Below are 25,366 nucleotides of genomic sequence, written 5' to 3'. Positions count from 1 at the left end.
GAATTCTGGTGTATCCCTTCAAATCATTCATCAGGATCATTGAGGGGGCAAGGAGCTCGTCTGTACATGACCATTGTTCAGTTGTCTTGGCTCATTTTAGGTGCAGGGCTTTTTGACACACTAGCCTATTCCCCAGCACACCATTGTGGATTTATTTAGATTTCTTTTCCATTCTATCATTGCAATGACAGTTTCTGAGTTGCGTGGCTGTCAATCTAACACATGTTTTACTTATATTTCAAGTGGAACATACAGAAGGGCCCAACCCTAAGCTAGTGCAACCTATTGCTCTGTTAGGCTAGAAAAGGGCAGAGGGGGAAGTACCTAAGTGATGTTGAATTAGTTTCCCCAAACTGGAGCACATGACTAAAATATCTGACTTACATGGAATTTCACAATTTTTCATTCTTCAGATATGAAGTATTAAGGGGCATTATTGTGAGGTCGTAGATGTTGATACATACACTGATAAAACTTTATCAGTAAATAAATAAATGGCATGAAGAAGATTAAATATGTAATTTTTTTTGTGTGTGTGTAAAATGTTAGGAATTCAACCTTCAGTAAACTCTTTTAAAACCAAGAGTTAGTTAAGGAGATTGATACAACCTCAAGATTAGTACAGGAAAATGACTGAAAGAATAACATCTACCAGCACCTTTAGTTTTAAGGGTGTCGGTAGGCAGAATCAGTTATCTTTGCTTCCTGCCTTTTTGCTTAGTCATCATATCTACTGTAACTCTTGGCAACAACGTTAACAACCATAATTCCTAAAACATCAAACTGCCCCTTTAAGAACGACAAAATGTATAACACATGTGGCAGCATAATCACATTCCTTCAAACATAACTTCAACATAATCTGCCTGTATCTACTTTACATCTGCAACACATCTATTGTGATGACTTGGATTTACTGCTTTAATTTATGATGTTTGAGGTCTGGAAATCTCACACCAAGAGCTAAATTCAGATTTAAAGACCACACTTCATGCCAGACCACCTCCAAAGGCCAATATATCTGACCAGTTATGTTTGCTAAAAACAGCATTTCATCGCCTAAAAACTTAAATCAAATTCAGAGGGGGCTGGGAAAACTTGTGGAGGATACAACCACAATGTCTAGCTACCATAATAATGTCCCACTATGAAATATGCACATGCATTAGCCAACGCACAGATATTACAGCACCAGCGGTTGTTACTGATGTGTGGGTTAATCTTTGATTCCTCTCATCCCTTGTCTTTGTACTGGGCTTTACTCCGACATGCGGTGTATGATATGCTTTGTTGCCTAGAAACCCCTCACATAGGACAGACTGGGGTCAGAGGCTGCTAAACCGTACATGTTTTAATCTCTGCAGCAATCATAGCCTTGTCACCCTGCGAATGGGCCCTTTCTTGCTGGTCAGCCAGGTCTCACCACTACATCAGATTCAGTTCAGGTAGTGGGCTCAGTGAGAAGACTCTGGGTGACTCTGTAAATGTGCTGCAGGACTGGTGCTTTGAAAGTGTTTTTGCAGTGGAAAATGCACTAGTAGATAAAGCTTTTCACTTGGGTCTCCTACGAGCAAAGTAATGAAAGAAAGTCTTTAGACTTTCACAGTCATATGTGAACACTTACCACTGTTACTCATGCACCCTGAGATGTTCTGCTTTGTTAGCACCATGATCGACAACCAAATCATACTGCAAAATGTCTTCATCTGCTGGATTTCCAAATAATAGTACATGTAAAAAAAGCCTTAACCTCTCTCTGGGATTTACATAAACCACAAAACTCCCTAATGAATATGTTTCACTGTACGCAGACTAATATCCTTTGCCTGTATATCATCAGCCTGTCAGTGTGTATCTCTCCTTCCTCTGTCCAGACTTTAAACTGTGCCTTTTAAATTGAAGGCCTGACACACCATGGGCTTCAGGGCCGGCCTCAAACCCTGCTGGCTTTTTAATGACCTCCTCTGTTATCACTTCTCCGCTACTCCTCACACCTGCGCTCAAGAATAATATTTACCTTGTCTGTCATCATTGTACGGTGGGTAAGTTTCTTCCTGCCATTGAGTCAGACTAACGTTGACTTCCGAGCAAAGGGATCGGACACAGCCTGTCTGTGTGAAACAGATCTTTCTCAGGAAAAGTGGGCGCAGACAGCAGAATACCAGTGCAGAACCGAAACCTCCCCAGCCGCTCATAACATTTCAATTAGGTCCTACTAAAATGCATGAGCATGTGTGTGTGTGTGTGTGTGTGTGTGTGTGTGCGCTTGCTTTTTTCTGTTTTGTGCATTTGTGTGCATGCCAGATAGTAACTAGGTGGGTATGTGAGGTAAGGATGTGTAATGATCTCTTCTTGGATGAACTTGGGTGGCACATTGCCCCATGCAGCGCTCAGTATCCTATGATAAATATGTTATCCATTCGTCACACAAGACGTGGTTGTTTGCCTTCAGAAAAAAAACAGTTAAGTCATATTTCCCCTGAGAATTCAAACATGAGCAGGGAGAAAGAGGCAGGAGGAGAACTATTCTGAGGGACTGAGAGAACCGCGAGAGGCCAATGTTTTCCTTGCCTGTTTTTGAAAGTTTGAGGAGGCGGGGGAACGGTTTGTAATGAGAAAGACAACAACTGAATGACAATTCTTTTCAGTTTTTCGCTCGTGAGAAAATCAGCACAGCAGGTTTTTGGGATATGAATGCATTTCCATGCATTTCATCTCTCAGTTTTCTCAAATTTGGTGTGCTTGTTCTTTCACTGTGTTTTATATAGGTTTGTGTGTGAGGTGTTGCTGTGAAACAGTGATATCAAATAAAGCACAATTGATGCACTGTGGCAGATTTTCAGATAGCAGCAAAGCAGCACTAATGAGCCTGGCTCAGTAGAATTGCCTGAAACACTGTTTGTGTTCACTGAAGGTGACCTGATACTATTATTTAAAGCCATACATCCACATTTGGAGAAATACACTTCTTTGATTCCTTGCCAAGATGAGAACATTGACAGGGGGGAAATGGTTGGCTTTAAGAAAATCCACCTATCAGCACATCCAAAGCTCAACAATTACTGTAACACATTATATTACTGAGCCCTGCTAGCTGCTTCTCCCTGTTTCCAGTCTTTTTGCTAAGCTCCCCAGCTGCATATGTGGAATGGGGATCAGACCTCCTTCATAAAATAAAAAAAAAGGATGAAATAAACAAGCTTCAAAAGTTTTACAGGGTGTAAAACGTTAGAATGAGACATTAACTGACAGCCTATGTGCAGGATTTTTGCACCACAACATCACGAGAATGATAATGATAACAAAAGAAGACAATCGATTACTTTGCGACACTAAGTTAGCCACCGAAAATGTTACAAGTCAATATTATTTCTGCTACGATATTGCATATTGAAATAGTGCTTCCCATCATTTGATTCATTCCCATTGCTTTTTATCATTCATACTCATAAACAGTACAATCTCTGTCACGAATATATCAGGTATAACTTCTGCCTCAGCTAAATATGATTGGGATCATATTCATTCATTCATTTTTTTATTGCAGGTTATCCATCCATCTATTATTTAAAACAGCTTGGACTGAGCATAATTTAGCCTCATTTACTTCTTGGCATCGAGCAAATAAGTGTATTTTCAAAACCTCAACCTAATTCTTCAACAGATAACCATAACAGTTTGTCAGTACAGACTTCTACATTTCTTAATTTAATGTCTTTTGGATGTGTGCAGTTATTTTCCAGGCATAGGTTAATGAAAAATAACCTAATCCATGTAAGCACTACATTGTTATACATTAATTGATTGAACTCTTTATTATGTTGTTTCACATGATGTCAACATGATGCCGTTTATCCCAAAATTCAGTTTGTAGCATGATGATGATGTAAACCTTTACATTGTTTTTCCATCATCCATCACCTGATAGGGATTGAGGTAATTCTAAGCTTTAAATCTCTAAATGATGTGCAAAGGGGTAAACAGGACAGAAAGTATTGATGCAAGTCAGAATAGTAAAAATCTGGCACTGCTGAGCCGCATTTGACATCGTCAATAAACGTACCCCGAGGTAAAAGGTCGAGGGTCGTCCAGCGCTAATCGTTTGTCTGTGTCTGCTTTCACTATCCAAATAATTGATATGAGTCCAGCTTGTTTTCTGCCATTGTAAATTTTCAGAGCAACCCCAACCGCTTAGCAGAAAAGCAGCCATTACAGGACCACCCAGCAATGTATTGACTGACAATTCCCATGGCACAGAAAATACAGGTGAAAAACTTCCATACCCACATACAAATTATACTCAAAACATGCTATTACAAAATATATATATATAAAATAAACTCACTTTTTTATATTAAATCAGTTAACACTTCATTAAAGCGTTAATACAATCTAAACTAACAAATCAATTTGGTTAATGTTGAAATTTCCAACCGTTTGAAGGAAGTGAGTCATAGGAAAACATGATTTTGTAAGCTAGATTTTCAGAGCTTTGCTGACATTGTCATTTATGAAACCTACATGTTGGAGAAGTGACACGGTGGTGAACACTTTTCACACTTAGATGGCGAAATAAATGAGAGGACCATTAAAAATGCCTGCTGCTCTTTCAGTACTTCTCAGAGCACTATTGTCATGCATGATCACACTGTTTGAATGTGTGTTCAGTAGAAACTTACAGGCTTTAGAAATGAACACCTTCTGCCTGATACGACTTAGACAAGGACTTCTTTCACCAGACATCACTGTTTAAATTATCACACAGAGGCAAAACCACAGATTAGTTTTTTAAAAAAGTAACAAATCTTTAATAATTATAAAAACACAGCTCAGAGCTACAGTATCAGCATATTTCATTCCAAGTATTCTGTTTGTTATTATTATTTTTCTATTAACCCTAATCAGTTCTGATATACATATTTTTTTAATTACAGGGACAAGTGTTCACCACACAGTAGTTAATATTTAATTAATTTGGGTAAAATGTGAAGAAGGCATTGTAATTTTGAACTAGAATGTGATAAATGTATTAGAAATTAGGGAGGGTAGCGTCAGGAAGGGCATCCGGCATACAAACAGTACCAAATCAACATGCAGACAATGATCCGCTGACAATACCCTGAACTCGTGGGATAAGCCGAAAGGACAAAAAAAAAAATACGATAAGTAAAAAGGGTGCAAAACAAGTCACCACTGAGCTTGAATTTGTTGCTTTCAGGAGTCTGTTGAGATTCCTTGTTGTGTGCAGTCAATATCAGTAAATAAATAAATGCTTCTCCTCTCAGTATTCATCATCTTTAAGGAGGAGAAATGTGTAAACTCCACTTGTTGCAGTGGAGGCCTCCTTGGCAACCAAAGCTCTGCATATGGGTCTGTTAATGTGTCTTTGCTGCCATCTAGTGGACGCAGTGGTAATTTGGTAATTTCCGTACAATAGGGGTCACTAAAGGGTAATTTTTCAAATTTCCATTTTTTTAGTGAGCCCTGAAAGGCCACTCGTTATTACTGTGGGAATGAACATGCTTTGAGTAAACTCACCACTAGATGTCAGTAAACGATGCGCCTTCAGGTGCTTTCTTTACATGATGCCTTAAAGCCACAGTGTTTCCTGACAACATGAATCCTGACCATATCCTCTATGAATGAAGCCATTAACATTACATGCCTCCTCCAAGCAGCTTTTGAGTTTTGATTCAGGTTTGATACTCCATAGTTCACTCTCACAGCTTTGGAAGAAGCTGGATTGCAGCTCGTTATAACTGTTTTGGGACCTTTGTAACTATGGTAATTATTGATTGTTGCCTGCAAAATCCAAAAGGTCTTTTCCCCTGCCCCAATTTTAAGGTGAAAACATGAGGCGTTTTGAAACACTGTGTATGTCTGTGTGTGTATAAGTAGGTGTTTTTCAGACTGGTAAAGGGTGCATAGAGTACTGCCAGTCTGGGCTGGCAGTCGCCAGGATATCACCTCCCTCTTTCTGCACTTTCCTCCCCTCTGCCTCCTCCTCATCCCACCATCTATTCCTCCCCTCTCTTAGTTGTCTCCTTCCTCCTGAGTGGATTTTTTCGGGGCTGTGCACAAAGCCCCACCATCCCTCCCCCCTCCTCCTTCCTCTCGGACAGCTTTGCTCCACCAGTTTTGCACCGTGCCGGCCTGGAGAGGAGTAAGGGAGCGGAAAGAGGTGCGAGAAGAGAGGATTTAGTGAACTGAGGAGAGACTGACAGGGGAGAGGGACCATGGCTGCTCTCTCTGCCTTGCTGAAGACCTGGGTTTTACTGCAGACCTTGTGTCTGACTTTGGCCCAAGTGGTGAGTGGACAGAGGAGGTTGGGACCTGCTCAGCTTCTTCTTCTTTATTCTAGGGTTCAGAGGGAATGAGGGCCCCTAGAAAGGGCCAGCAGGCTTTGGATGTCTTGAAGTGATGTTATTGGTTGTGGACTTGCTGTATGACATGTAAGTAAAAGAAAAGGTGAGCGTGAAATGTATTTTCTGCTGTGAAGACAAAATGAAACTGGACTGTCTTCTGTGGATTATCATCCTTGTCATGTACGGACTCTTATTTCTTCTTAACTGAGAAGCTGCTATTTAAAGATTTGTCATTACCTGAGTCACTTTTTTTCCACAACAAAGGTTTTTCATTTGTCCGATGATGGAGGAAATGTTTTAAGTTTTTTATTTGCAAATTCACTAGATATTGACACACAGGCACTTGTGTGCACATTCAAACAAACACACACACACGCAAACTTTGTCCACAGTGTGTGAAAGCTCCTATTCACACAGACACCTCCATGTTATCTGATGGATTTTTTTAACAGCTTTCACTCTCAAGGATTAATATTTTTATTCGCTACAAATACATTGTGTATATTTTTTTACAACAATTTCAAGTTGCATTGAAATGTTTATCACCTGTTGGAGTGGTTTATTACACTGAGAATATACTCAAAAGAGTAGACACAGTGGGGATAGAGGGGGGAATAAGTGAAGGGGGGCTGAGGTAAACAGTGCCAGTCTCATGACCCCTCCTCCCACATTCCTCATTGATTCATTGTTTCACCTTGATGTTACATAATTTTATGCCATTTTGTATTGAAATTAGTAAACATTTTGCAGTAACTTGTCCAAAATTTACCAATGTAGGTCTTTAGTGCATAATGGGAAAAAATGTTTTACTGCTTATTTATTTATGGACTATTATTACTACTATTATGATCTTTATGAATTATTTGCTACTAATGCATTCAGTTGTACAGCGGTTTATGAAATACTATTTGCATATTCTGACTTTAACCCCTTGTCTAACTCCAGGCTATAGATGCAGCGTATTGTGATAAAACTTTTTTTTACCCCAACTCTTTATTAATAAGGTGCTATAATGAGGACTATTAAACTTGTTCTAAAGTAATTATTGTTATTATCTACTATAGCGTTGTGCTGCACTGTATGGAATTGTGTAATATTGTCGCAATGTTTGTTCATTGATAGAAGAAAATGTTGGTTTACTGTTATTCATCAATTATTTTTATTTTTTTTTTTTGTATATTGATTTTTCTATCTGACTGTATTTCAGAGGGGCCCACCTGGACCTCAGGGCCCGCCCGGCCCACCAGGCCCTTCTGGCACCCCTGGGTCAGACGGCATTGATGTGAGTATCCACACAGGTTCGACTAACAGGTTTGTCACAAAGACTATCATTGTGCTGGAGCAATACCAACCCTGTGCTGCACAGTCTTACCAGCAGAGGGCATTTCAAATGAACATACATGGACACAAAAGAGCTCTGTTCATAGCAGAGAGAGGGGTCTTTGAGAAGAGACCCTGACTTTGTGCCAGAGTAACATGATACATTCAAAATATTGTCGCGTTAACTATAGACAGTTTAGAAATATGTTATAAATGAAGTCTGCTATGCAAGTGGAGCAGGAAACATACTGTTGAACCCCAGCTCCAAAGGGGATTTGCTAGGCTCTGTTCAATGATAGTTGTGATCGGTTATAAGTTAAGTTCTCAGCATCCATTTGCCAACACCACAGCACATCCTACATAACTGCAAACTCATAGAGGAATGTTGCTTGGTACAAACCTGTAACTCCAGTTTCTATAGTTGAATGGGTTGCAAACTTGCAAAAAATCCACTCATTGTTTGGATAATTTCACTGCGTGTATTTAACTTTAGGTAAATGGTCAATGGTCTGCACTTATATAGCGCTTTTTTCTACCTATTGGCACTCAAAGCGCTTTACACTGCTTCTCTTTCACCCATACACACTCACACACTCACAAACCGATGGGGGAGCTGCTATGCAGCTGGCCAAAACTCACCAGGAGCAACTAAGTTGGGGTTCAGTGTTTTGCTTAAGTACACTAAATGTGACCGGAGGAGCCGGGGATTGAACCAACAATTGCAGGATTGGTGGACAACCCTTTTACAGTCCTGCCCCACAGTCGGTATCATGAATATTACAAAAGAAACCCTATCAAAATCCTAACGACTGTTTGCATGATCTACCCTCACTAGTAAGATACAAAAACTCTCAATAATTTCCTTATGTTATATTCTTATTTTTTTTTAAATAATTCACATTAAGATCCTAAACCTATTGCAGATCTAAAAAGCTACAGACTAAATAATACAAAATACAATTAAATGAATAAAAGAATTCCAAATAAGACAGGCAAACATTGTTGCAAACATTGTACTTAAACAAAGTGTAATTAACAAGTGACGCACATGCTGAATGATCGAACGAGAGAAGTGTTATAAACAATTTAATAAGTCACACCACCTATGTTGTCTGTCATTCCCATCACCCTGTGAAATTACCTGACACCAGATAAATGGATTTCAATTTTACTTTTGTCTCTCTGCAGGGAGATAAAGGATCTCCTGGCCTCCCTGGTCCACCAGTAAGTTTGTACTTTGGTGTTCATTGAATGTATATTGCAAAAGTGTTTGATTATTCTGGCCTTGTCTTTCTTTATGACCTTGTGTTTGTTTTAATGTAGGGCCTAAAGGGAGAGCCAGGGGAGCCAGGTCCTGATGGAGCACCAGGAGAGAATGGTATTGATGTAAGTAAATTGACTTATGTGTAAGTGTGGGAGACAGAGTAAAAAAGAGAGAACATGCTTTACAGGCAAAGAGACATTGTGGAGAAGAAAGACAGCGACTGATAAAAAAGAAAGGTTCATGAAATGATAATAAAAAAAACTCCCTGAAAGAGAATTGTTGCGACAACAGCTTAATGAAGAAAGAGATATTTAAATGTATTCCCACTCCCAGACAAATATGTGGACAAGTTTAGAAATAAAATTATACACCTATACAAAGAAATCTTTCTTGACTAACATTTTATTAGATGTAGTCAGCCTCTGGCTCAGGAGATAGAGCCGTTGTACACAAGTCACGGGATCAGTACTTTAGTCCCCAGCTTTTCCTGTCCATGCTGTATTTCAAAGTGTTCTTTAATAGATGGATGGATGGTTAGTGTCAAATTAAAGCAAATAAAATATATATATATAATAATTATTATTTAAATATATACTAGCACATGTACCATGCCTGAGGATATATTGTACACACCATACTGTAAGTCATGTGATATTAAAAAGTGTTTTTAAAAAATTGCGAACATTTCCTCTCCTAGCATTTTCCTTTGCTTCATGCAATCATGCTCATGTGTCAAAGAAATATATTTTTTTAGCTGAAAGAAAAGAATCATTATAAAGAACTCAATGAAATCTGAATTAAATTCTATAAATTCAATAAAGATAAATAATGTTAGAAAACAGAAATCAAAATTTAAATCAAAACTTCAATATTTTTAACACTAAAATCAAATCTGGATTTTTGGGGAAACTCAAACTAAACTGAAATTAACTATTGCTATCAACATACTAAGCACATGTTTATTCTTAATCTTTTATACCTGCTACAACCAGACAAAACATTTCAAACTTTTTCTAGGCTGGTCACATATCCCTGATCCCTCGTGTCCTACATATTGACTCCTCGTGATTATGGTGATTTGGTGATTCCAGTGTTCATAGAAATGCATTAAATGATGAACTGTTGGACAAATGTATAGGCGATGTCTTGCTGATTACACTTATTAAATCTCTAGTAATCACAGGTATTGAGTAGATGGAAATAAAGACAAGTAGACATATTAAGTCTGAATTATGGATTTTACAGCTTTTCTGAAGGCAGTGAGTTCAAGGGGAAGGAGATTGAGTGTCAGTGCCTCTAGGTCTCTAGGAGAAACACAGGCATACACACGCATTCCTCTGAGATTTAGCCTGTAATCTGCCCCGGAATCCCAATCACACGTCTGTTTCCTAATTACTTACAAGAACAGTGTCAACTTTGATCAAATGCATGATTAGCTCTATTGTAAGGTGAATTCAATGTCACGTGTCGAGTGTGGAAAATACAGTGATAAGTGATAATGGAGCCTCCTCGACCACCTGCTGTACTGTTTTTGACTTCTATGCTCATAATTCACTTGTGCTTATCTTCAGGGTCTGATTGGAGCAAAGGGTGATCGAGGTCCTGTTGGGAGCCCTGGCCCTAAGGCAAGTGTCCTAAAAACACTTCACCTGACTTAAAAACATCAGCAGAAGAAATGCACCATTGTACTGTTGTTCTGTGAGAAACCCATAACTCAAACATTAAAAGGTGTTGTTGGTGGAATAAAGTTTCCATATTTCAAAGCGACTGGTTTTACTCTCTGTCCATAATGTCCCATTATATTGTCCTTGTTATGTTTAACATCCCAGTGACACTGACCCCATGTTTAGAAGAAAATACGTATGAAAACTGATAATTGATTAAATCTATCAAGATTTTTTTAGGGAGAATTGACAATATTGTTCCAACTGTACAACAACACTAAATGCCCTCTTAGCTACTAATTCCATGCCGAGAGGATGTTGTCCACATATATTTGTGTAAGTGTCCAATATCGTACCAATATGTCGATTTTCTATTGTCTGTAGGGTCAACCTGGACCAAGTGGCGAGCCTGGCCCCCCTGTGAGTATTTTGTCTTATATATAATACAATAAAGTCACAAACCTGCTAAAAATGGCCCTTAATTGAGTTTATTGCAAAAAGTTTGCATTTGTTAACAGCTTATTACCCCACAAATGAAAGTTGACAGGAATATTACCTATTGGAGTATAATATACTCCATACACACTGTAGATGGGCAGTTGCAGGGGTCAGTGCTCCTCTGTGAAATATTGCATACATGTCATGTCATATGAGGGTCAACCTGAGACAGAGAACCCATAAACAACTTTAAGATTGGAGCGGTCACAAGAAAAACATTTAGGAAACTGCTGATTTATTGAATCAAGTACTTTATGAGTTTATTGTTGATTGTTCACTTAAAATATTAGTAACTATATAGAGTAACTACAGCTTTCTGAAACCTATAATATATCATCAACATTTTTGGTACCTTATTGACTAAATGTAGTTAAATAAATGTATATTAACATAATTTATGATAAATATGATTTATACATTACCTCAAAATGCTGATATGATACTTTAAAAATGACTCATAACTGTCTGGTTAGGAATTGTTTAAAGCCTATCAGTTTTCTTAACAAACATATTGTAACCCAGCTGGTTTCATAAGGCAACCTCCCAAGTGTCTTTTTCTTCACGCTTGGATGCCTGACCAACTGTGCCCCTGTTTTGGGTTCAGTCAATCCAGATGTGGCATATGCTTTCTACAGCTGACAAAAGCGTTACAAACTCCTTCCTAAATAAAAAAAGGTGCTATCAAAAAACCACATTTTATTTGCATTTTATAATTACATAAATGTTACGACAGACTGAGACTCCTCAGGTCCATAGTGCCAAGTAAGAATGGTAACACATCATCTGTAACACTAGGTGGTGCTCTGTATCCATCTACAACACAGATTCCAATATCACCCAACTCTCAAGTCCACAGTTTTCCAAAGTCATGCTTGAATGAAGACTATTAGTTAATCCTTTGTTTAGTATTAACAGGGTCCTGTTGGGGACTGTGTACACCCAGCTACCTCACGCTGCTTCGTCGGTTGTTCTTCCTCCAAGAAGGCATACTTACTTAATCACTTTGTTTCTAATTAATTCCAAGCAAAAGACACAGCACATAAACTGACTGTTTTCCTTTGAGCATGACACTGTACACACACATTAGTGAATTACTGCTGCTCTTTTGAATTGGCTTTTGCCAACATTAACTGATACTTTGACAGATATGTTCAACTTGTTATACAGTAATTTAACCCTTGTTCCTTTTGTCTACACAGGGACCAGGCCTTTCAGGACTGGCTGTAAGTCCTTGTTTGGTTTAGAGCAGTTGTACCTTTATTACTAAATGGGTTTTCTTTGAGGTGTCAAAATCATTTTGTGGCTGGTAGTAGGTGTATACATTGTTCTTTCTTGCTCTCTGTATCTCTCTCTCTAGGGCATTCCAGGGCCAATTGGTCTCCCTGGTGAAATCGGACCAACTGGACCAAAGGTAGTTTATTACACTGTCTTTATACGTCCATAAACATAATAAATGGGTGATACACTGCTAAATTTTTTATTTTATTTCCTTCCTATTTTGTTTAGGGTGTCATGGGACCATCTGGACCTCCAGGACTTCCTGGACCACCTGGCAAGCCAGTAAGTCTCCCCCAAGAACTCATCTAGGTTAGCGTATGTATCCGTGTTTTTATTAGAACAAAGATTATTATAGAACTATAATGCATTGAAGATTGAAATCAAGACGTTGGAGTTTTTACGTATCGTGTTGTTGTAGTGGAGATGTACATTATGACAGGAATATCCTCTGTCCATCCAAATACTGTCCAAGACAGCATTACTTTGTGCATAAATGTCACCATGTTATTTTGTCCACTTTCTACTCAGTCAAACACACAATCTTTAACATACAGCACTCAAATGTCACTCCTAAGTCACTATTCATGTTTTAAAATCAGCAGATTGGTTATTGAGTTGTAACAGAAGAACAAACAGACAGTTAGCATTAGCAAGCATTGCCACTGCATTCAGACCAATGATGAATTTTTAAAGTCAAAACCAATATTGATATAGATATAAACATTATAGCAGCCAAAAGTAGTGGGACATCTCAAAGACCAAACAATAAAATAAAATCAATATATCAGTGTTGAGTGGTGGACAAACAGTGTTACTGCATCACAGTCCCTTGTTATTTTAAAGGTAATACATAAAACCCATAACCGGGTTATATCGGCCGACGGGTGTGTCAGTAGGTCTGCAAAATGCTAATGAAGACTGGTAAATGGAAGAGGCAAATTTAGAAAATTGAGCAATTCAGAGTCTCATTTGTAGTATTCTTCATATCATAATTTACCCATTGTTGTCAGTGACTGACAGGTCTGGACTGCAGGCTGGGGCAGTTTATTACCTAGACTCTTTCACTGTTGAGCCATGCTATTGTAATCCGTGCAGAATGTGCTTGCCAAAAGGTCTTGCCAAAATAAGCAAGACCTTCCCTTTCAAAAATGTCTTCCATAAACTATATTTAGGCAAGATCTAAGTTGCCCATGTTTTGTGCAATAATAAACCTCCACATCATTACAGATTCTGGCTTTTGAACTGTACGCTGATAAAATAATTGCTTTCATCTAAAGGAGCATGTGGTTTACATGATTTCCAAAATGAATTTAAAAGTTTCAATCAAGCCACAGAACAGTTTCTCAAATGTTTTTGGTCCAACCTTAAATGGATTTAGACTTTGGGGAAGGCAGTGGAGTTTCTGGATCATGCTTATATATGGCTGTTTCTTTGCATAGTAGAGTTAAACTTGTTTTTGTGGATGTTCACTGACAGTAGTTTTTAATGATGTTCCTGTGCCCATGCAGTGATTTCAACTACAAAATAATATCTATTTTTACAAGCATGAAAAGAGACTTGGGCCCAAAGATCATAGCCAATATATTCAATACGGAGTTATGTTATTTCATAACATAAGTTTTATCTTATTTTATTTATCTTTCTGTGGTATTATGTAGATAGCATAGATGATGATATAGATGATGAAATCCCCCAAATAATTTGCAATTGTACATTAAGAAACATTATTCTTAGCTTGCTAACTCTGCTGAACCACTCACATTCTTTTTATACACAATGTTAATTTCATACTGATGATTGGCAATTAACCAAATTCATTGTGAGATGTTCCACCAGGCTGCTTATTGATAATTATGAGCATCAAATTCAAAATTTGCCTAGATTTTTTCAACAAAGCCAATAGCATTTTTCAGTTTAGACATGTACAACCCCAATTCCAAAAAAGCTGGGAAGATGTGTAAAACGTAAATAAAAAGAGAATGCAATGATTTGCAAATCTTATCAATCCATATTTTATACACAATAGAACATAAACAACATATCAAATGTTAAAACTGAGATTTTACCATTTCATGGAAAATATTAGCTCATTTTGAACAGTACAATGGTGCTCAACAAGCTGGATGGTCCCCCTTCTCTTTAGTCCACAGGAAACAATGTCCATGGTTTCCAAAACGAATTTCAAATTTTGATTCATTTGACCACAGAACAGTTTTCCATTTTACATCAGACCATTTTAAATTAGCTTTGGCCCAGAGAACATGGCAGAGTTTCTGGATCGTGTTCAAATATGGCTTCTTCTTTGCATGATACAGCTTTAACTTACATTTGTGGATTGCACAGTGAACTGTGTTCACAGACAGTGATTTCTGGAAGTGTTCCTGAGCCCATGCAGTGATGTTCAGTAGAGAATCATTCCTGTTTTTAATGCAGTGCAGCCTGAGGGCACGAAGATCAATTGCATCCAGTTTTGACCTTTGGCCTTGTCCCTTATGCACAGAGATTCCTCCTGATTGTCTGAATCTTTTGCTGATACTATTTACTGTAGATGGAGGGATCTTCAACGTCTTTGCAATTTTACGTCGAGGAACTTTTTTTTTTAAATTGTTCCACAGTTGTTAGATGTAGTTTGCCACAGATTAGTGAACCTCTGCCGATCTTTATATTTGAGAGGCTCTGCCTCTTTGAAATGCTCCTTTTATACCCATTCATGTTACTGACCTGTTAAAAATTAACCTAGTTAGCTGACAAATGTTCCTCCATTTGTTTTTTGATTTGTGGCAATTACTTTTGCAGCCTTTTGTTACCCCTCTTCCAACCTTTTGAGATGTGTTGCTGCCATTTAAATTCAAAATGAGCTAATATTTTCCATGAAATGCTAAAATGTCTCAGTTTCAACATCTGATATGTTGTTTATGTTCTATTGTGAATAAAATATGGATTGATGATATTTGCAAATCATTGCATTCTCTTTTTATTTACATTTTTACATCTTCCCAACATTATTGGAATTGGGGTTGTACTACTTTTTAAATGAATATTGGCTTAAAATAAAATTTGCATTCTGTTTTAAGAGTACAAAAGAGGTGCTGCTTGGATGAAGTCAACCTTTCATCCATAGTAAAAAGGTTAAAATGAGGAAATCATATATGTCTCAAGACATATTTGTGGGACTGGGGTAAAACTGTTGTAAAAACAGAGATAAACAAGATACCAGCAGCTTGTGGGCTTAATCAAGCCTAGTCACAGTAGTTTAATTTTAGTGGGCTTATAGGATGAGGTCAAAGACAAACCCAAACATTACGTCTGCTAATGGTGAAGTGGGATCTGTTCTGCACCAGGAATTGATGTGCTTGTGTGTTTGTGTGTTTTAATTTACTGAACAAAATACCTTACACAGCCAGAGCTCGCTGCTACTTGTACAGGTCGCAACAGACACCAAGAGGTGAGATACAGTACCACAAGGAGGTTTGAGTGGTACACTTCTGCAGTGTATGTACTATCCCTTGTGCATCTCTGAGCAGTTCTGAGAGGGGGAGTGGGGGTGTTTATCGAGAATGATGTTCCCAGCCCAGGGGAGTGTATTTGTTCGGCTTTAGTGCTGTCCTAGGGTAAATAAACCCCCATTAGATCAGGAGGCTGTCTCATCTGACTGTAGAAGGGATACATCAGGGCCTGTACAGATACTTTATTTTCTAACTCAAGCTATAAACAGTAAGAAGGAAAGATAGGGATAGAGAAAGTGCTGGCTCAGCTTCGAGGAAGAAGAGACAACTGTTTCCCAACTGTGACCATGTGACATTCTTCATCCATCTATCTATCATCTATCTGTCTAGGGTCCTCCAGGGAAGTTTATTGGTGGAGAAGAAGGAAGTGCAGACTTCCAGGTGAGATCTTACTGCATCTTTGTTCTTGTAAATAAGTTTTGACACAACTTCCTCTTTCATAATGCATGTATTTCCTTTTCTCGACAACAGTGTCCTCTTAACTGTCCGGCAGGACACAAAGGCCCACAGGGACTGCAGGGAGTCAAGGTGAGTAGCCTGTCTGTTTCAAGTCCCCCCAAAGCAACAAGCATAGCTTCTCAGTGTTAATAATACTGTTACAATCTAAATTTATTATGACGCCTTTCTCGACTGATTGTTGCCCTCTAGGGACACAAAGGACGAGCTGGTGTCCTCGGGGACCCTGGTAGCATAGGAAAACCGGTGAGCTGCACAATCTCTGTTTGAGAAGATACACACTCAAAGCCTATACATATACATGCTGTACAGTCTTACACGCTCACCCACCATCCAGGACTAGCAGAGGCAAGGATTAGTGCTAATGAAGCCCCCCGAGGCACATGACTGGCACTAATCTGGCTGCGATTAGTCAGGCCTGGCCCTGGCCCTGCAGTCAGCATGCAGTGAGCCAGATGAAAGCGGTGGTGAAGAGCCAGGTACATGAAGAGGAGGATGAGGGAGTCAGGGTTCGCACAGCCCTCTCACCTTGCTGTATTAAGCAGAGCTAATGAGCACACAGTGGGCTCCAAGGGAGCGGCTAGCCAAGCCCCAGGAATTAGCCTCTGATCTTCCCACACAAGGAGACTTCTGACAATGTTTAGACACACAAAAACACTCAACCCACAAAATAACCAGTTCTTCCCAACAGACCAGTAGTTTTATCTTACAGACAGCGACCATGAGGTGTTTACATCCACACTAGCTGTTCTGCTATCATGTGAAAAATTGCCATTCTAAAAAGATAAGTGAGCAAAAGTGCTGAAAATTCAAGAAGACCTCTTGTAACGGTAAGCTGGTTTTTTCATGGATTTTTTTCCATGACTGCCATATGATCATATTTACAACACTATCCAGCACAGGTTTGGACAGAGGATGCTAAATAAGGTCACTAATTCTGACAAACAAGAATGTTTTTATTGGTATCATATTCAAGAATTCCTGTAATAACCCAAACAAACCTTTTAAGCTGGTCGAACTAATTACCAACAGAAGATGGTTATTCCGTCAGCTTACAGTATGTTTCAGCTGGAGATGGAACTTTTACTAGCAGGATCCAACTAAAACAGTATAGGACATGGACATAAAATATAATAAGACCTCCCATAACTTGGTGAAAATGTTCTGTATGTGCCTGATTGGTAGCAGGCACTGGTGATACAGTGAGCAGCACAGCATGGGAATAATTAATCAGTTCCCTTTTCTTATGTCCTCCACAAGGGCCCCAAGGGAGAAACTGGCGTCTCTGGGGAACAGGGCATCCCAGGACCTTCGGTATGCACAATGACACTTTTTCTTCAACTGGCAAAGTTAGAATAAGCTATTTTTGTGTTTGGGTGCAGTATCATTTTATACTGATTGTAGATATTTCACTGACTGTATTCTCTTTCTAAGGGTCCAATAGGTCTGAGGGGTTATCCAGGCATGATGGGTCCCAAAGGAGAAGCAGTGAGTGGCACGTTACTTTTATCACATTAGCTTAGTACTTTCTTGTCCTGTTTCTCTTTGGCTTTTAGGTTGTTTTCATTCTCAGTTGAACACCACAGAGGCACAGCCAGACCTGCCCCCACTATACAAATATCATCCATTACCAGCAATGGGGACATATGGAAATGATGCTAACACAAATCTCTCTCCTCCTCTAATGAGTTGAGGTTGTCTAGGTCCACGGTGCCTCCATCTGTAGTTAATGATCCGCTGTAGCCATCCGTCTTACTGTTAACATTAGCCGCATTAGCCAAGTTAGCAGCCCGGCTTAGTGCCAAAGCAAGAGTGGCTGGCTCTCTTTGTCGCTCCCATTAGTGAAGTGAGTTAAGCGGTAATTACCTTTTTATCACAGCGACTAGCAGGCTACCGTGACTTAGCACCCTCCCAAATTTGAAGTGACCGATGGTACTTTTTTATTTTCCTATAGGGGCCTCGTGGTTACAAGGGTATCAACGGACCTGTAGGATTGCCTGGGCCTCCTGTAAGAACACACACAAATGCAGATTCTTGTAGAAAAAAAGGTACACATATTCAAACCTCAGCTACTCTAAGTCTGTCTCTGTTGTTTTCAGGGGGAAGAGGGACCTCGGGGACCACCTGGCAATGCAGGAGACAAAGGAGACAAAGTAGGTGGCTGTCCCAGAAGATTATTAAGGAAGTGGCACAAGATAAAAACCATTTTTTCAGAATGTAAATCGGAATAGTGATCCTGGTGTGCATTGTGAATAGACTGACGCAGGTTTGCTGATATTCTGCAGGGCAGCCGAGGTATCCAGGGCCCACAGGGTGCAGTTGGCAAAAAGGGAGAGAATGTGAGTGAATGCACATCTGTTTGTGTGCTGCACAGTTGTGTTCAGAGAGTGTGCCAAATGAAGTCCACGGACTCATCTGCCTGCTTTTTCAGGGTCTGCCGGGTATTGATGGAAAAGATGGCACACCTGGCATTCCTGGAATCAAGGTGAGGTTTGCCAGCTGTGATAATGATGAGTAACTTCAATCTCAGTAAAACATAGCTGTTTATTAATTTTCTGTTCTGTTTCCTGCAGGGAAGCCCTGGACAAGCTGGGAGGCCCGGCCCCCCTGGTCCTCAGGGAACGATGGTGAGTGATCCTTCAGTGTATGTTTGTCTGTGGATTGTTCAGCAAAGCCACTGAAAAGGCACATGCAAATAAGCCCTTCTGTATTCAGTTATTGTCACTCTGACCACGTAGCGAGGTCAGTCTGTTCTATTCCTCGATTCAACAAAGCCAGATAATAGACGGAGGAAACCAGCACGAGGCAGCCTTTAAATTTTGTTATGTTTTGTTTTCTGGGCAGTCATCCAGGTGAACAGTGACCCTGTGACCCACGCTGCTTTAGAATTTAAACCACCTTGAAATAGCACCCAGCTATACACCCACCCACCACGAGCGATTTATCACAATCAGACCAGTGGGCACGCTTGTGTGAGTTTGTGTGAGCGTCATTCTGACTAAAGTGTAATGGAGCATGAGAAGCACACTTTGCTGTGTGGTCATTGCCGTGACACTAACACTGCTGCAAACTCAAACACCATAACTTAGCTTGCTTTATGCCCTACTGTGATACAGCCTCATACTCACACAAAATCACTGCAAGGAAACCTGCCACAAGCTGGTGTATGGCAATGGCTGATGCTGCAGCTCAGCCTGTTTTCATTATTATTACTATTATATGAAGCATTAGCTTTTTTCCCACCCATTACCAGCTCCCACATACTAATAACTATATCCATTACCAAATGGCATTACCCAACATCACAAGGACAGTAACAACATGAAATAAAGCTGCACGTCATAGAGTTTTCCTAGGCATTTCTGACTTTATTAGACCGTATAAAAAAACATATAAATTGCTTAGAATAAAACCAGAATGTTGCAGAATTTTGATCTGTACCATTAGGCAGCATGAACGCTCAAGATATAGGTGCAACTTTGATTTAATCAATTTTTTTGTCCTGTTAATGTCGTGTAGGGATTGCCTGGCAGCCCTGGGGCTAAAGGCGCAGCTGGATCTAAGGTAACTCTTTATAAAACATCATATTCCTGCTGTTTATTTATTTTAAAGACATTTTTTCTTATTTTTAATTTCAAGATGTAACCTTTCTCTTATTGTCTTTACCCTTGGTAGGGTGAACCTGGACCTAGGGGTCATGTTGGCTTGCCTGGTGCCCCTGGACCTCTGGTAAAACACCATATGGATTTTTTTCATCATGTTTTAAAATTGTGTGCTTGCTGTATATTGCCCTTTACATTTAATATTGTGCACTTTTGCATTCTCCTAGGGCGAGCCTGGTGTCCCTGGTGAGGCTGGTATGGCAGGGGTCCCTGGACCTAAGGTACAAATCCAGAATTTTAAATGAAATTACTAAACAAATATTTGTGCTTTAAACAAGACTCTCTCACCTTACTTGTCTTTTTCAGGGTGACAGAGGTCAGCGTGGAGAAGTTGGGCCACAGGGGATTTTGGGAAAGCCTGTGAGTTAATTCACTGCATCTTTGCATTTTTCTGTTTCCAAACTGATCATGCCCTCTGTTCTAACACCCTTTCTGTTGTCTCCTGAAGGGGAACAAAGGAGAGAGAGGACCCATTGGTGTTCCAGGTCCCCAGGGTATCAGTGGAACCAAAGGAGACAAGGTCTGTGTTGCATCAATCAATACTGCTTTGTGAAACATGCATGGTTGGCTGTAATCAAACATACTTTATAATAATACAGTTGCACAGACTTGTCCATTGGGGGCAGTGTTTACCCATTAATAAAATTGTCATGCACACCCAGTAAATCATGAATATCGCAAGCAATGTAATTAAGCAATATAAATGATAATATAAGCATCTTCATCCTCCTTGTTTTAGAGATGAGACATCTTACCTACGTAGTGTCTGTGGTGTCACTGGCATCAATCAATGTTTAGGATATTATAATCTACATCTGAGCACAATTATACATGTTCATTTTTCCTTCCAGGGCTTCCAAGGAAAGGTTGGGTCAAAGGGAGACATTGTGAGTGGCAATTTCACACTTTTAAAAAATACATCATCAGAAACATATACCAGCTCTGTGCTGATAAATGTATTTGAGCACTCATCCTCCTCTCTCATACTCTTCATTTTTTTCCTCTCTGTCGCTTTTAGGGTGACCCTGGAGTTGAGGGATTGGCTGGTGAGAAAGGTGAAAAGGTAAAACTTAAACTAGCACAAACAGGAACTTCTTTATAACTTGTATAAGTTGTGTAACTTATAAAGAGCTGAAAAAGAGTTCCTGAATCTAACACTTTCCGGCTTTAGAATGGGAGGTTTAAACATTTGGTAATAAAGGCAACTCAGTGATATATAGCAGAATATGTTACAACATCACAGACGTTAGGAAGAAGAGGAAGTCTGTTTTTAAATTTGCATACAAATCCCCATAATACTCCAGATGGCAAATGAGCTATTTACATGACAACGATGCACATTGGCTCTTTGAAGCTGCAAGTTTAGACATTCACTTACAATAGTCATTCTTGAATTATTGCTCAATGAGTGTTTTCTGAGGCGGAAATGATACATGGAAGTAATGACTGTGAAAATGACAAAGTGTGTCTTGCCTGTGACAGGGTTTGTCTGGTGAACCTGGACCCAAAGGACAGGTGAGGCTGTACTGTGTGAAACTGTTCCATAAAAATTTTTTTTTTTGTCTTTTTTTTGTCACTCTCTATACAGTGTGTGTGTGTGTGTGTGTGTATATATATATATATATATATATATATATATATATAGAGAGAGAGAGAGAGAGTGTTATGTATATAAATAAACTACATAAAAACTTTAAAATATTTATACTAAAAACATACAACCTACTTTTTCACCATTTTCTTTACTCTCCACATTCACCCATCTTCAATGCTTCTCCTTTCACAGCAAGGAATCAGGGGTGACCCCGGTCACAACGGTCCCACTGGAGATCCTGGTAAACCAGGTGACCAGGGACCATCAGGGCTGCCTGGTCCTAGAGGACTAAATGGAGAGCGTGGAGTGCCCGGCATGCCAGGCATTCAGGGATCACCAGTCAGTTCACTCTTGCTCATAGCATTTATCATGCATAAAACATAATGTAAATAAACATATTTTAGTTGGTGCACTTTGGGACTGTCACTGTCTCTTTGTGACGCTCAGTCTCCTCTTCACCTCTACAGGGACGTGACGCATCAGACCAGCACATCATCGAAGTGGTGTTGAAGATGTTGCAGGGTGAGCGTCTAGACCTGAATATTCACCTTTGATGTCCATGGGGGAGATTGCATTAGCTCATACTACTTTCATCTCCTGAGCAATCAGTTTCCCATCATCAAAGGTAATTTAATCAAACTCATGATTCTGTCTCCTCTGTTACAGAAAGACTAGCAGCAGTGGCAGTGAGCGCCAAGAGGGCAGTGCTTGGTGGTGCAGGTGTTATGGGGCCTCCAGGGCCTCCTGGACCACCAGGACCACCTGGCCCTCAAGGACCACATGGCTTACCTGGTGCCCGTGGCATTCCTGGCATGATTGGAGCACCTGGGCAGATTGGAAACACAGGACTTAAAGGTAAAAATTGACAGTAGGGTACTGACGCATTTGCAACAGTCAGATAGTTGAAAGGATATCTTTTTAAAGGACGGGTTCACATTTTTACAAGCCTTTCCAAGTGAAATCAACAGGCCAGGTGCCCATTCTAACACTGAAAGAGGGTTTTCTTGCTGTAACCATTATTATTGTTTATGCAGGCCATTAAAAATCCCTCCAAAAGATTCTTTCTATTTAAGTCCTCACACATATTAAGGATTATTTTAACACATTAAAGGCTTTAAAAATTAAAAATGTTCTACTTAAAAGTTTTTTACTTTGGAAGATAGCCATTTGATTTAATAAGCACAGTGTTTAGACACACATTTGAATACAATATGTGTTACGGAACTGTCCATTAATCATCATTTCCATTAATAGGACTATAAGAAGAGACCCCTCAATGACCAGCCTGACCAGGACAAATGATTACAGCTAATAAGACCTTGTCAATGTTCATAAGGGCACCGGTTTAAGACACCCTTGAAAAAATGTGAACCCATCCTTAATGTAAACTTGATGACATTATATCTTTTGCCTTTCTCAGGAAAGAGAGGGCTAAAGGGAGAACGAGGAGATCCGGGTAAAGCTCACCCAGGCCCAACTGGACCTCCGGGAATACAAGGTAAGATACAAAGAAATTCTGCAAGATTTATGCACATGCTTGGAATATAAAACACGCTTATTGACCAAAGGTGAAGAAGAGGAAAAGAGTAATAAGAAACTAAAGGACTTGGCATTACAGCTCTTGCCACAGGAGAGTCTGTTCAAAGGCATTTTAAAAGCATCATTAACTCCACTCATTTAACAGATGCTCTTGAATGAGAATGTAATAAGATTGCAACAGAACACACTAATTCAGGGGTGGAGAACACACTCACGCTTTCAATTGCAGACATACACACAACCTAAATATATGCATACATAGAGTACACATGTTGTATTGAAGTCCAGATGAACTTCAATGGAGTTCCTCTTGTTTACCCCTGGAAATGCATTAAAATTCCAACCTGATGTGAAACCCTTGCCCTTCACAGGTCCCTCAGGTCTTCACGGTGTGGCTCGAGATGGTAGGCCCGGGGAGAGAGGACCTCAGGGATTAGCAGGAGAACCTGGTCACCCCGGTAAAGTGGGCCCGCAAGGTCTCCCAGGCTTCTGTGAGGCTGCAATGTGTCTGGCTGCATCTGCGTACACCTCCCCAAGACTACAGGAGGCGGGGACAATCAAAGGACCCAGTGTTTAGAAAACCATCTCTCCGTAGCAGCTTAAAGCACCAGGAAAAGAGAGGGAAAGAGAGCAGTTGTGAGAGACCACTCTTCTCAGCAGGACAACATCCTGAACAAGTGTGGGGGGGGGAATAATAGTGACTGGATATATGAAGCCCCCTCCTAAAACTGACATCCTAAAGTTTTAACTGATGGGACTTACTCTGATTTTAATCCCCCACGTCACCATGACAACAGCAGCTCACAGCCACTCACATCCTTTCTGAATTCTCTAGTGTCTTTTTGGGTGATGTCAATGTCAGTCCTATCCAAATATCAAAGTCCTGTTCCAGCAGTGAAAGAGGAACAAATTTATATTTCATCTTGTTGTCATCATTTTCTCTGAGCTGAAAACTACACGTGGTGAAGGTGCTTTTTTCGTACACCTAGGTCAGTTTAAAAGGTTTGCAATGCATGTTTGAGGTATGTTCTGAAGTATGAATGCCTGCCTATCTTGCACCATTAAGTGTACCAAAAAGACCAATAAATGATTGCAGCCTAATATTACACCCAGTACTGTATTGTAAAATGTTGTATTTTCATCTGTAAGTTTGAGTGTAGTCCCTTATTTACCTCATGTGTACACTGCACCCTCTCTCTTCCCTACCAATCCCTGCTTTCCACCCAAGTCTCATTTTAGAAACTAACGACTAGCTTTATCTCTTCCTCTTGTTGCCTGGCAACAGCATATCCCGGTGGGCCCTCCCATCTCCCACAATGCAGTGCTGTAAATCTTTGTAAATGTGTGTTGATTATTATGTAGAGAAAAAGGAATGGGTTGCGATATGCACCAACGAAAATCCTGTGTTAATGAATTCAGTGAGTAATAAAAAGTTCCTACATAGGTAAGAGTTTTCCTCACAACAAATCAGTTAACAGGCCGAATGTGCTTCCTATGCCACTGTCAACTTTCCACAGGGTGTCAGCAAATTAATGACTGATTTATTTTCATCAACAGAAGCTATTTATTGTTCTTTATATAATCATCTGTAAAGAGGGTTTTTTTCTGCTGTTCAGGTAAACCCAAACCAATAAAGAGGAACGTTTTGTAAAATCCAATGTTCTCTGTATCATGTGGGGAATAGAAATAATTTGCTTTAGTCCCTCTTTCAACCCGTTCTTTATATTTTACTAGCATTAATTAATCAATGTTAATAAACTCCCATGCTTCCAAAGCTGCAGATAGCTTCATTTAACATTCTTGCAACATTAAGGTCAAATGTTCACATCACACTACCACATTATTGTATTATTGTTAAAATGCACATACAGTGTGCACATTCCTTCTAATGAATTCTTGCAATACTGTTTTTAAAATATAATTTCTTGTCTCCTTAAACATATGTATAACATGTATAATGGATTGTGCAAATTTTTAAACATAAAGTAACATACACAAAGGTAGGGTATGCCTAAAAGAGCCCTCCTGGCATGATGTGTCGGGAGTACCATGGGCTGGTGCCTCTAAGTGGCAGGTAACATTTCTAGTTGATAAGTCAGTCAAAAAATCTATGACTACAAGACTACAAAGACATGTAAACTAAATACAAAAAGAAAGAAAATTAAGACACCTATAGGAACATAAAAAAACCATAAAACAGCCATAAAACAACTATAACAA

At 39.5% G+C, this 25,366-nt stretch overlaps 1 protein-coding gene across 1 annotated transcript; it reads left to right on the top strand.

Annotated features, from left to right (window-relative positions):
• Positions 1 to 6,024: 6,024 nt before the first annotated feature.
• On the top strand, positions 6,025 to 24,926 carry col9a2 (procollagen, type IX, alpha 2). Its single transcript, XM_067505534.1, has 32 exons — positions 6,025 to 6,308; positions 7,573 to 7,647; positions 8,874 to 8,909; positions 9,009 to 9,071; positions 10,521 to 10,574; positions 10,998 to 11,033; positions 12,311 to 12,334; positions 12,469 to 12,522; positions 12,618 to 12,671; positions 16,226 to 16,276; positions 16,367 to 16,423; positions 16,544 to 16,597; positions 17,612 to 17,665; positions 17,786 to 17,839; positions 18,306 to 18,359; positions 18,451 to 18,504; positions 18,637 to 18,690; positions 18,783 to 18,836; positions 18,925 to 18,978; positions 19,871 to 19,915; positions 20,027 to 20,080; positions 20,181 to 20,234; positions 20,320 to 20,373; positions 20,462 to 20,533; positions 20,865 to 20,900; positions 21,032 to 21,076; positions 21,496 to 21,528; positions 21,800 to 21,946; positions 22,075 to 22,129; positions 22,274 to 22,462; positions 23,028 to 23,105; positions 23,518 to 24,926. The coding sequence occupies exons 1-32, from the start codon at positions 6,237 to 6,239 to the stop codon at positions 23,721 to 23,723; spliced, it is 2,076 nt and encodes a 691-aa protein (XP_067361635.1). The 5' UTR covers positions 6,025 to 6,236; the 3' UTR covers positions 23,724 to 24,926.
• The last annotated feature ends 440 nt before the right edge of the window (positions 24,927 to 25,366 follow it).

This window comes from Channa argus, chromosome 1, assembly GCF_033026475.1.
Source record: "Channa argus isolate prfri chromosome 1, Channa argus male v1.0, whole genome shotgun sequence".
Lineage (NCBI taxonomy): Eukaryota > Metazoa > Chordata > Actinopteri > Anabantiformes > Channidae > Channa > Channa argus.
This window is presented reverse-complemented; position numbering and strand designations above follow the sequence as displayed.

Coding starts and splice junctions, on each gene's coding strand:
- col9a2 (XM_067505534.1), top strand. CDS start 6,237: ATGGCTGCTCTCTCTGCCTTGCTGAAGACCTGGGTTTTACTGCAGACC. Junction 19,916..20,026: donor AAGGCGCAGCTGGATCTAAG/GTAACTCTTTAT, acceptor TACCCTTGGTAG/GGTGAACCTGGACCTAGGGG. Junction 20,081..20,180: donor CTGGTGCCCCTGGACCTCTG/GTAAAACACCAT, acceptor GCATTCTCCTAG/GGCGAGCCTGGTGTCCCTGG.